This window comes from Oncorhynchus mykiss, chromosome 10, assembly GCF_013265735.2.
Source record: "Oncorhynchus mykiss isolate Arlee chromosome 10, USDA_OmykA_1.1, whole genome shotgun sequence".
Lineage (NCBI taxonomy): Eukaryota > Metazoa > Chordata > Actinopteri > Salmoniformes > Salmonidae > Oncorhynchus > Oncorhynchus mykiss.
The window spans coordinates 80652147-80665093 of record NC_048574.1 but is presented as its reverse complement, the minus strand read 5'-3'; the positions used below and the strand labels follow the sequence as shown (position 1 = coordinate 80665093).

The following is a 12947-nucleotide window of genomic DNA, read 5'->3' as shown; positions in this document are numbered from 1 at the left end:
CCTCTCCTCAAACTAACATTACCCTCTCCTCAAACTAACATTACCCTCTCCTCAAACTAACATTACCCTCTCCTCAAACTAACATTACCCTCTCCTCAAACTAACATTACCCTCTCCTCAAACTAACATTACCCTTTCCTCTCCTCTTCCTGCTCCTCCTCCTCCTCCTCCTCTCCAGGCGTGGGAGAACTTCAGTGCCCTAACAACCCTGCTGACCAGGTTTGAGCCTGGCCTGGACGTGGAGCAAGCAGAGTCTAACTTTGGCTGGAACAATCTAGAACCCTACCTCTACTTCCTGATATCGGTGTTCTTCATTGTCTTCTCCTTCCCCGTCGCGGATAAAGGTGTGTGTGTGTGTGTGTGTGTAGTGTGTCTATAAGAGGCTAACCAGTGTGTCTGTGTTATAGGATGGATCCCCTGCTCGGAGCTGTCCACGGTAGCCATCTTGTTCACGGTGGTCAGCTACAAGAGCCTGAGTCCCTCGGGCGCCACCTACGCCAAACGGGCGCTCATCACTGAGGTCAGACACAGGCCAAACGGCACCCTAATCCCAATATAGGCACCCTAATCCCTATATACTAGTGACCAGAGCCCTATTCCCTATATAGTGTACTACTAGTGACCAGAGTCCTATTCCCAATATAGTGCACTACTTTAGACCAGAGCCCTATTCCCTATATAAGTGAACTAGTTTAGACCAGAGCCCTATGGCACCCTATCCCCTATATAGTGCACTAGTTTAGACCAGAGCCCTATTCCCTATATATATTGCACTACTTTAGACCAGATCTCTATGGCACCCTACTCCCTATATAGTGCACCACTTTAGACCAGAGCCCTATGGCACCCTATTCCCTATATAGTGCACTATTTTAGACCAGAGCCCTATTCCCTATATAGTGCACTACTTTAGACCAGAGCCCTATGGCACCCTATTCCCTATATAGTGCACTACTTTAGACCAGAGACCATATATATTATAACACATATTACTGCTGGTCCTGTGGCACCCTATTCCCTATATAGTGCACTACTTTAGACCAGAGACCTGTGGCACCCTATTCCCTATATAGTGCACTACTTTAGACCAGAGACCATATATATTATAACACGTATTACTGCTGGTCCTGTGTCTGGTTCTGTCTGTAGGTGGCAACGTCTTTGTGTTCCCTGACCAGTCTCCTGCCCCAGAGTGCTGTTCTGCTGAGGATGCTGAGCCACACCTTCACCACCCTGCCACTAGGGGACTCAGTGGTGATGAAGATCAGTCTGCCCTGCCTGCTAGACCTCTACCTCTACTTCCTGTTCTTCAGGTCAGTATCTCTACTTCCTGTTCTTCAGGTCAGGACCTCTACTTCCAGTTCTACAGGTCAGTACCTCTACTACCTGTTCTACAGGTCAGTACCTCCACCTCTACCTCTTGTTCTACAGGTCAGTACCTCTACCTCTACTTCCTGTTCTTCGGGTCAGTACCACTACCTCTACTTCCTGTTCTTCAGGTCAGTACCTCTACTTCCTGTTCTTCAGGTCAGTACCTCTACTTCCTGTTCTTCAGGTCAGTACCTCTACTTCCTGTTCTTCAGGTCAGTACCTCTACCTCTACTTCCTGTTCTTCAGGTCAGTACCTCTACCTATACTTCCTGTTCTTCAGGTCAGTACCACTACCTCTACTTCCTGTTCTTCAGGTCAGAAGCTCTACCTCTACTTCCTGTTCTACAGGTCAGTACCTCTACCTCTACTTCCTGTTCTTCAGGTCAGTACCTCTACCTCTACTTCCTGTTCTTCAGGTCAGTACCTCTACCTCTACTTCCTGTTCTTCAGGTCAGTACCTCTACCTCTACTTCCTGTTCTTCAGGTCAGTACCTCTACCTCTACTTCCTGTTCTTCAGGTCAGTACCTCTACCTCTACTGCCTGTTCTTCAGGTCAGTACCTCTACCTCTACTGCCTGTTCTTCAGGTCAGTACCTCTACCTCTACTTCATGTTCTTCAGGTCAGTACCTCTACCTCTACTGCCTGTTCTTCAGGTCAGTACCTCTACCTCTACTTCCTGTTCTTCAGGTGAGCACTATGGAATATGGCGTTAGTTAGCCTAGCGGCTGGACTCTTGGTCCATCAACCAAAAGGTAGCTGGATCGAATCCCTGAGCTGACGACAAGTTGAAAAATCTGTTGACGTGTCCTTGAGCAAGGCATCCCTACCTGCTCCTGGAAGTCTCTCTGAATGTCTGGAAAATAGATAAATGGAGTCACATCTGCTGTGTGTTCGACAAGGGCAAGGTTTGTGAACGTTCACATTCCATGTGAGCTTTCTACTCCATATAGGAAGAGTAGCGAAGTCATTTTCAGTTAGAATGTTGTCGCTGAAAAGCCCAAGTCATCCAGGCATAAATATGCTGTTTGCGGCTTCACCGTAACATGTTGGTTTCTCATCCCCCACTCTTCCCCCCTCTCTCCTCCCTCTCCTCTCCTCTCCTCTCCTCTCCTCTCCTCACCACCCATCCCTCCTCTCCTCTCCTCACCACCCCTCCGCCTCCTCTCCTCTCCTCTCCTCACCACCCCTACTCCCCCCTTCTCCCCCCTCTCCTCTCCTCCTCCCCTCTCTCCTCCCTCTCCCTCCTCTCCTCCCTCTCCCTCTCCTCCCCACCCCCACCCCTCTCCCTCCTCCCCCCCCTCTCCCTCTCTCCCCCCCCCCCCCCTCTCTCGCTATCCCCCCCCCCCCCCCCCCCCTCTCTCCCTCTCCCTCTCCTCCCCCAGTATGGCTAGGCAGCGTGGTTTCCGTGGGACCTACTGTTTCCTGGTCCCCTACTTGGTCTGCTTCCTGTGGTGTGAGTTCTCTGTGGTGCTGCTTCAAAACTCTTCCCCCGTGGGTCTCATCCGGACCTGCGTTGGCTACTTCCTGTTCCTGTTTGCCTTGCCCGTGCTGGCCGTGGGGCTGGCCGCCATGGTCCTCATCCAGCTGGTCAAATGGTTCCTGGAGCTGGAGCTCACCAAGGTGATGATTGGTCGGCAGTTTTAAAGAGACATGCACGCAGTACATACGGTTTAAAAACACGATGGGGATTGTTTCTGTTGTCTTCCCAAATGGCCATAACTTTATTCTCCATTTGCATTTGTTTCATTTAGTGAGGTCAGTTTACAAAATACACAAATCAACACACTATAATACCACTATAATACCACTATAATGCCAATATAATACCACTATAATACCACTATAATACCACTATAATACCACTATGTCACTATAATACCACTATAATACCACTATAATGGCACTATAATGCCACTATAATGCCACTATAATACCACTATAATACCACTATAATACCACTATAATGCCACTATAATACCACTATAATGCCACTATAATACCACTATAATACCACTATAATACCACTATAATGCCACTATAATACAACTATAATGCCACTATAATACAGCTATAATGCCACTATAATACCACTATAATACCACTATAATACCACTATAATGCCACTATAATACCACTATAATGCCACTATAATACCACTAATACCACTATAATGCCACTATAATGCCACTATAATACCACTAATACCACTATAATACCAATATAATACCACTATAATGCCACTATAATACCACTAATACCACTATAATACCACTATAATACCACTGTAATGCCACTATGCCACTATAATGCCACTATAATGCCACTATAATACCACTATAATACCACTATAATGCCACTAATACCACTATAATGCCACTCTAATACCACTAATACCACTATAATACCACTATAATACCACTATAATACCACTATAATACCACTGTAATGCCACTATGTCACTATAATACCACTATAATACCACTATAATGTCCACATTGCATTGGGTCAATAAAGTTTTGTTCTAATTGTCAGATGATTGTGACGCTGGCCGTGTGTGCGGTATCACTATAATGTCCACATTGCGTTGGGTCAATAAAGTTTTGTTCTGTCAGATGATTGTGACGCTGGCCGTGTGCGCGGTGCCGGTGACACTGAGGCTGTGGACGCGCTTCGGCCTGTCTCTCATGGACGTGTTCCACTCCATGTCGCAACGTGGCGCCGTCAAGCTCATCCTGTGCTGCGTCACCATGGTGATGCTGTTCTTCTGGATGTACGTGTACCACTCCGAGGGACTGCAGGTAAAGAGGAAGGGAGGAAGGGGCTTTGTATTAGATGGGACCGTAACTGGGGCTGTACTTGGCTTTGTACTGGATGGTAACTGGGGCTGTACTTGGCTTTGTACTGGATGGTAACTGGGGCTGTACTTGGCTTTGTACTGGATGGTAACTGGGGCTGTACTTGGCTTTGTACTGGATGGTAACTGGGGCTGTACTTGGCTTTGTACTGGATGGGACCGTAACTGGGGCTGTACTTGGCTTTGTACTGGATGGTAACTGGGGCTGTACTTGGCTTTGTACTGGATGGTAACTGGGGCTGTACTTGGCTTTGTACTGGATGGTAACTGGGGCTGTACTTGGCTTTGTACTGGATGGGATGGTAGCTGGGGCTGTACTTGGCTTTGTACTGGATGGTAACTGGGGCTGTACTTGGCTTTGTACTGGATGGTAACTGGGGCTGTACTTGGCTTTGTACTGGATGGGACCGTAACTGGGGCTGTACTTGGCTTTGTACTGGATGGTAACTGGGGCTGTACTTGGCTTTGTACTGGATGGTAACTGGGGCTGTACTTTGCTTTGTACTGGATGGTAACTGGGGCTGTACTTGGCTTTGTACTGGATGGTAACTGGGGCTGTACTTGGCTTTGTACTGGATGGTAACTGGGGCTGTACTTGGCTTTGTACTGGATGGTAACTGGGGCTGTACTTGGCTTTGTACTGGATGGTAACTGGGGCTGTACTTGGCTTTGTACTGGATGGGACCGTAACTGGGGCTGTACTTGGCTTTGTACTGGATGGTAACTGGGGCTGTACTTGGCTTTGTACTGGATGGGATGGTAACTGGGGCTGTACTTGGCTTTGTACGGGATGGTAACTGGGGCTGTACTTGGCTTTGTACTGGATGGTAACTGGGGCTGTACTTGGCTTTGTACTGGGTGGGATGGTAACTGGGGCTGTACTTGGCGTTGTACTGGATGGGACCGTAACTGGGGCTGTACTTGGCTTTGTACTGGATGGGACCGTAACTGGGGCTGTACTTGGCTTTGTACTGGATGGGATGGTAACTGGGGCTGTACTTGGCTTTGTACTGGATGGTACCGTAACTGGGGCTGTACTTGGCTTTGTACTGGATGGTACCGTAACTGGGGCTGTACTTGGCTTTGTACTGGATGGTAACTGGGGCTGTACTTGGCTTTGTACTGGATGGGATGGTAACTGGGGCTGTACTTGGCTTTGTACTGGATGGTAACTGGGGCTGTACTTGGCTTTGTACTGGATGGGACCGTAACTTGGGCTGTACTTGGCTTTGTACTGGATGGGACCGTAACTGGGGCTGTACTTGGCTTTGTACTGGATGGGACCGTAACTGGGGCTGTACTTGGCTTTGTACTGGATGGGACCGTAACTGGGGCTGTACTTGGCTTTGTATTGGATGGTAACTGGGGCTGTACTTGGCTTTGTATTGGATGGGACCGTAACTGGGGCTGTACTTGGCTTTGTACTGGAAAGTGTGTAGAGATGCACTCCACTGATTTAATTCAATTACATTTTTGATTTGATTTAATTACATATTTGATTTAATTGTATTTAACCTTTAGTTGTATTGAATGAAATGCAATGTTGATGTTTAGGGGTATAACTCTACGTTGACCTGGAGACAGTACGGGCAGCTGTGTGGTCCTCCTGCCTGGAAGGTGAAAGGTGTGGCTCAGACACAGATCTTCTGTACACACCTGGACGGACACCAGGTACATTACTTAAACACTCTGACACCAGGTACATCACTTAAACATTTTGACACCAGCTAAACTGTATGTAAAGGGAATATTGTGCCATTTTCAACAAAAACCTTTTTAATTTTTTAATTTTAAAATAATTTCCAGGTGACGTGGACCGGGAGGTTCAGGCAGGTGCGTGTAGCGGAAACTGAGAACGGAGCCCAGTCCGTCATCAACCTGCTGCCGGTGTTCATGGGAGATTGGTTACGCTGTCTTTACGGAGAGACCTATCCTAAATGTGACCCGCTGCGGAACAACTCCGCCAACACCCCCGACGCCACGGCAACCATCGCTAATAATGCTAACCTCACCGCCGCCGACTACGCCAACGCCACAGTGCTTGGCGTTGCCGTGCCGACGGCCGTCCTCCTCCGGCAGCAGGAAGAGGAGGAGCTGTGTGTGATCAAGGCTTTGGCCAAACACACGTGTCACGTGAAGCGATACGACAGCTATGTGTTGGAGGTAAGAGATACAGGCAACGTTTACGTTTTTTAGCCTGGCTTTTACATTGACATTTTTAGTCATTTAACAGACGCTCTTCTCCGGAGCGACTTACAGTATTGAGTGTATATTTATTTTCGTCGTTTTTCATACTGGTCCCCCACGGGAATCGAACTCACTTCCTGGTGTTGCAAGCGCCATGTTCTCCCCTCTGGGCCCCAAGGGACCAGTAATAGTTGTAGATATACTCTGTTCTACCCTCTGGGCCCCAAGGGACCAGTAATAGTTGTAGATATACTCTGTTCTACCCTCTGGGCCCCAAGGGACCAGTAATAGTGGTAGATATACTCTGTTCTACCCTCTGGGCCCCATGGGACCAGTAATAGTTGTAGATATACTCTGTTCTACCCTCTGGGCCCCAAGGGACCAGTAATAGTTGTAGATATACTCTGTTCTCCCCGCTGGGCCCCAAGGGACCAGTAATAGTTGTAGATATACTCTGTTCTACCCTCTGGGCCCCACGGGACCAGTAATAGTTGTAGATATACTCTGTTCTACCCTCTGGGCCCCAAGGGACCAGTAATAGTTGTAGATATACTCTGTTCTACCCTCTGGGCCCCACGGGACCAGTAATAGTTGTAGATATACTCTGTTCTCCCCTCTGGGCCCCACGGGACCAGTAATAGTTGTAGATATACTCTGTTCTACCCTCTGGGCCCCATGGGACCAGTAATAGTTGTAGATATACTCTGTTGTACCCTCTGGGCCCCACGGGACCAGTAATAGTTGTAGATATACTCTGTTCTACCCTCTGGGTCCCACGGGACCAGTAATAGTTGTAGATATACTCTGTTCTACCCTCTGGGCCCCAAGGGACCAGTAATAGTTGTAGATATACTCTGTTCTACCCGCTGGGTCCCAAGGGACCAGTAATAGTTGTAGATACACTCTGTTCTACCCTCTGGGCCCCAAGGGACCAGTAATAGTTGTAGATATACTCTGTTCTACCCTCTGGGCCCCAAGGGACCAGTAATAGTTGTAGATATACTCTGTTGTACCCTCTGGGCCCCACGGGACCAGTAATAGTTGTAGATATACTCTGTTCTACCCTCTGGGACCCAAGGGACCAGTAATAGTTGTAGATATACTCTGTTCTACCCTCTGGGCCCCATGGGACCAGTAATAGTTGTAGATATACTCTGTTCTACCCTCTGGGCCCCAAGGGACCAGTAATAGTTGTAGATATACTCTGTTCTACCCTCTGGGCCCCACGGGACCAGTAATAGTTGTAGATATGCTCTGTTATACCCTCTGGGCCCCACGGGACCAGTAATAGTTGTAGATATACTCTGTTGTACCCGCTGGGCCCCAAGGGACCAGTAATAGTTGTAGATATACTCTGTTCTACCCGCTGGGCCCCAAGGGACCGGGACCTTTATTCAGTTTAGTTAGTAACTTTAGTAATTGAGTTGTAGATATACTCTGTGTTTTATGGTCTGTTATTTATCCACTTTTACTTCTTTTAATTGTATTGTTTTAATGTAAAGTGTGATTTTTTTTGCAATTATTTTTATGTACTATAATCAAAGTTTGATTTGATTTGAGGTGGGCGTGGGGATGCCCGAGGAAGACGGGGTTCCAGAGGACCGGGCCAGAGACATCAAACTGGTGGCCAGTCATGAGTTCAGACAGGTAAACCCTGTTCCTTTAGGTACTAATAGGACCCTGTTCTAATGATGATCATTATTAACCTATTGCTGTTGGTGTTGTCCAAAGCCATGTATTGACAGAGTTTGGCCTTTTCATAGTGCACAAACCTCACTGTCCTTACACTCTAAATACACGACTCTGTTGTTATCTCGGTGTTCTCATTAAATAACTTTACTTTAAAATGATTAATAACCTATTAAAAAAACTGGGGTCTCCCGAATGTAAAATGCATGCATGCATTTGCTGAAAGGCCGAAATTATTATGCGAAATGATGAAGCTGTTGGTGTTGTCTAGGTGTTGCTGCTATTATGATTATCCTAAATGATGAAGCTGTTGGTGTTGTCTAGGTGTTGCTGCCATTATGATTATCCTAAATGATGAAGCTGTTGGTGTTGTCTAGGTGTTGCTGCTATTACGATTATCCTAAATGATGACGCTGTTGGTGTTGTCTAGGTGTTGCTGCTATTATGATAATCCTAAATGATGAAGCTGTTGGTGTTGTCTAGGTGTTGCTGCTATTACGATTATCCTAAATGATGAAGCTGTTGGTGTTGTCTAGGTGTTGCTGCTATAATGATTATCCTAAATGATGAAGCTGTTGGTGTTGTCTAGGTGTTGCTGCTATAATGATTATCCTAAATGGCTAAATGATGAAGCTGTTGGTGTTGTCTAGGTGTTGCTGCTATAATGATTATCCTAAATGATGAAGCTGTTGGTGTTGTCTAGGTGTTGCTGCTATTATGATTATCTTAAATGATGAAGCTGTTGGTGTTGTCTAGGTGTTGCTGCTATAATGATTATCCTAAATGATGAAGCTGTTGGTGTTGTCTAGGTGTTGCTGCTATAATGATTATCCTAAATGATGAAGCTGTTGGTGTTGTCTAGGTGTTGCTGCTATAATGATTATCCTAAATGATGAAGCTGTTGGTGTTGTCTAGGTGTTGCTGCTATAATGATTATCCTAAATGATGAAGCTGTTGGTGTTGTCTAGGTGTTGCTGCTATTATGATTATCCTAAATGGCTAAATGATGAAGCTGTTGGTGTTGTCTAGGTGTTGCTGCTATTATGATGATCCTAAATGATGAAGCTGTTGGTGTTGTCTAGGTGTTGCTGCTATTATGATAATCCTAAATGATGAAGCTGTTGGTGTTGTCTAGGTGTTGCTGCTATATTGATTATCCTAAATGATGAAGCTGTTGGTGTTGTCTAGGTGTTGCTGCTATTATGATTATCCTAAATGATGACGCTGTTGGTGTTGCTGCTATTATGATAATCCTAAATGATGACGCTGTTGGTGTTGTCTAGGTGTTGCTGCTATAATGATTATCCTAAATGATGAAGCTGTTGGTGTTGTCTAGGTGTTGCTGCGCCTGCAGCCCGGCAGCCTGGTGGAGTTCAGCACTACGTTGGAGGGTCGTCTGGGGGGCCAGGTCCCGTCCTTCGAGCTGAAGGCCATCTACTGTCTGGACTGTGACTCCTCCCTTCTGACCGCTGCCGGACAGGTAACATATAGTGCCATTTAGCAGATAATTCTATCCGGAGACACTTAGTCATGCTCGCATACATTTTACACATGGGAGGCCCCGGGAATCGAACCCACTATCCTAGCTTTAGCAAGCTCCTGTTGCAACTGCCTTACAGAGGACCATGTGTCTGTACTTTCCTCTCTGCAGGTGAAGATCGAGAGAGACTGGAGACGGACCACCCTCAACTCTGTCAAGTTCGCGTTCGACTTCTTCTTCTCTCCCTTCCTCTCGGCACGTATCGACGTGTGACAGGACGAGAAAGGAGAGAGATGTTGTGCCGGGGTGAAAAATACAAAGAGGAATAGATGGATAGAAGGATTTCATTTCAATACAACTTTATTTTTGTCCTGGAATGTTTTAATGTGTACAATAGTTTGTCTTGGACCTTGTCTCCCCCCCTTCCTGTCCTTAAGGATCAACGTGTGACCAACTAGTGGTGGAAGAGACAGTGGCAGCCATTTTTCAAAATGGACTTGGGGGGGGAAAAAATAGGAAATGGATGAATGAAGGAATTCAATTCAATACAACTTCATTTGTAGAGCAACTTAGTGATTAAAGGGATGGGTTGATGGACGGAGGCGTGAAAAGGGGCGTGTCTCTGGTTGGAACGCCCGAAGGGAACGGTTGCTACAGTTACACACAGTTGCTGCTGTTCTCTTCTGGAAGCCATTTTGTATTATTTGTTTTTTTTTCAAGAGGTGGCTCGTTACCACGGCGACAACTTCTACTCAGTCACCGGATACATTCACTGCACTGTCTTACAACTGGTAATTTTTTCATGAGGTGGCTCGTTACCACGGCAACGAGCTGCGGGCAAGCGTTTTTTTTTACGACGGGAATGGATGGTTGGGTCAGATTGTATCTAATCGGGCAGAAACACCCGGAGAGCTGAAATCAAACGAGGAAGTGGGTCGTCTGTAAACTGCATTAACCTGAATGTATTTCCACTGGAGCTGTCGTTTCTCAGTGGGAAACAGTTCACAAATAGCGTAGAGTGGTCTTTTTTAAAACGGGGATAACTGAAGGAAGACCCTAGGGAATCATGGTGAATGAAGATTTCAGAGGAACAGTCCTTTCAAATATAGTATTAAGAGTTGTGTATGTAACTGTCTTATGAACACAGTGATGACTTGTGTATGTAGAATATGTAGCATATCTATGTATCTATATAGTACTACAACTACGTTATGTATGTATGTATGTATGTATGTATGTATTTGCAGTGGTTTATCTGAAATGTAGCACTTAGTAACTTTTGGATGTTTCCCAGCTAGCACACAACGTTCTGAAAACCATATGTTAACCCGAGTGGCGCTGCGGTTTAAAGGCACAGCGTCGCAGCGCTATAGAGGCGTCACTACAGACCCTGGTTCGATCCGGGGCCTCTACCACAACCGGCCGTTATCGTGAAGTCCCATAGGGCGGCGCACAATTGTCCCAGCGTCGTCCGGGGTTTAGCCGGGGTTTAGCCAGGGTTTGGCCCGGGGTTTAGCCGGGGTTTGGCCCGGGGTTTAGCCGGGGTTTGGCCGGGGTTTAGCCGGGGTTTGGCCGGGGTTTAGCCGGGGTTTGGCCGGGGTTTAGCCGGGGTTTGGCCCGGGGTAGGCCGTCAATGTAAAATAATAATTAGTTATTCAGTGACTTGCCCAGTTAAAGAAAGGAAAGGAGAACATCATAGAGCTTGTTCCCTACACAGTGCACTATGACATCACATCTATGTCACCAATAGAACCCTGTTCCCTACACAGTGCACTACTTGGTGAGAGTGTGTTTGTTCCTGGGGTTATATTGCATACAACTTTCCAATGACGTTTCCTCACGGTTCTATATAAATGAATGTTCTCAAATTTGTTCAGAGAACGTTAAGAAACAACGTTCTTCTTTTGGGAATGCCAGTTCTTCAGGCAGGAAATCCTGGGAATTGAATTGAAAGTTACTTGAATTTTACAACCTTACACACAGATATAGACTACAATAACAACAACAACAACCATGACATGTTCAAACACGTCTTTGAGAAACTGAAACACGTTTTTTTTAAATCTATATTTGGTCCTCTCCCTGGCCCAGTGTGAGGTATCAGCTATCCGTTAGCCTTGAGTCTCAGTTTCACTGTCTGTTCCACTCAATCGCAGCTTAGGTTTGTGTGTTGTAGTTTTGGCCCCGTTCACACTCAGGTTCTGCCAACTGATCTACAACACATTGGACACAATGGTTGTGATCAGATTTATTTTTTGTGATGCAATGAAGAGTTTGTTGCAGATCCATTGAGCGGTGTCTCCACACGCTTGTGTAGTTTATTTCTGTGCAGAAAAACTCTGATACAACTGGCATCCCAACCGTTGTGGCAAATGTGTTGTACGTCAGTTGTATACGGAGCGGGGCCACTGTCACGACTTCCGCCGAAGTTGGTCCCTCTCCTTGTTCGGGCGGCGTTCGGCGGTCGACGTCACCGGCCTTCTAGCCATCGCCGATCCACCTTTTTTGATTTTCCATTTCTTTTGTCTTGTCTTCCATCACACCTGGTTCCAATTCCATCAATTACATGTTGTGTATTTAACCCTCTGTCCCCCCCCCCCCATGTCCTTGTCTGAAATTGTTGATTGTAAGAGTTTGTGCACGTTATGTCTGGTGTGCGAAGGGTTTCGTCCCCATTGTATTTATTTATTTATTGTTTTTGTTCACTGTGATTTGTATTATTAAACTGCACCATTGTAACACAGTCTCTCTCTGACGCCAGTACGCACCTCACTACGCACCTCACTACGCACCTCACTACGCCTTACAGCCACTGTGGTCTGACTTCTCTGACGCCAGTACGCACCTCACTACGCCTTACAGCCACTGTGGTCTGACTTCTCTGACGCCAGTAAGCACCTCACTACGCACCTCACTACTCCTTACAGCCACTGTGGTCTGGCTTCTGCTTTGCTTGCTCTTGGTCTAGGCTGGGTTACTGTAAAGCTCTTCCATTAGGGTCTAGGCCGGGTTACTGTAAAGCTCTTTCATTAGGGTCTAGGCTGGGTTACTGTAAAGCTCGTCCATTAGGGTCTTGGCTGGGTTACTGTAAAGCTCTTTCATTAGGGTCTAGGCTGGGTTACTGTAAAGCTCTTTCATTAGGGTCTAGGCTGGGTTACTGTAAAGCTCTTTCATTAGGGTCTAGGCTGGGTTACTGTAAAGCTCTTTCATTAGGGTCAAGGCTGGGTTACTGTAAACCTCTTTCATTAGGGTCTAGGCTGGGTTACCGTAAAGCTCTTTCATTAGGGTCTAGGCTGGGTTACTGTAAAGCTCTTTCATTAGGGTCTAGGCTGGGTTACTGTAAAGCTCTTCCATTAGGGTCTAGG

The 12947-nt window shown here is 46.5% G+C and overlaps 1 protein-coding gene across 3 annotated transcripts in view; it reads left to right on the top strand.

The window, feature by feature from the left end:
* Positions 1 to 11141, top strand: part of LOC110516987 (wolframin) — a 33609-nt gene extending 22468 nt beyond the window's left edge. For 2 of the 3 annotated variants that reach the window (XM_036934153.1, XM_036934155.1), the window contains exons 10-19: positions 179 to 344; positions 408 to 520; positions 1150 to 1313; positions 2755 to 2992; positions 3985 to 4170; positions 5781 to 5897; positions 6033 to 6389; positions 7974 to 8060; positions 9439 to 9582; positions 9754 to 11140. In XM_036934153.1, the coding sequence (XP_036790048.1) occupies positions 179 to 344; positions 408 to 520; positions 1150 to 1313; positions 2755 to 2992; positions 3985 to 4170; positions 5781 to 5897; positions 6033 to 6389; positions 7974 to 8060; positions 9439 to 9582; positions 9754 to 9855 (1674 nt within the window). In that variant the 3' untranslated portion in view covers positions 9856 to 11140. Of the gene's footprint in view, positions 1 to 178; positions 345 to 407; positions 521 to 1149; positions 1314 to 2754; positions 2993 to 3984; positions 4171 to 5780; positions 5898 to 6032; positions 6390 to 7973; positions 8061 to 9438; positions 9583 to 9753 lie in introns of all 3 variants that reach the window. The other variant, XM_036934154.1, reaches the window with a different exon arrangement.
* The last annotated feature ends 1806 nt before the right edge of the window (positions 11142 to 12947 follow it).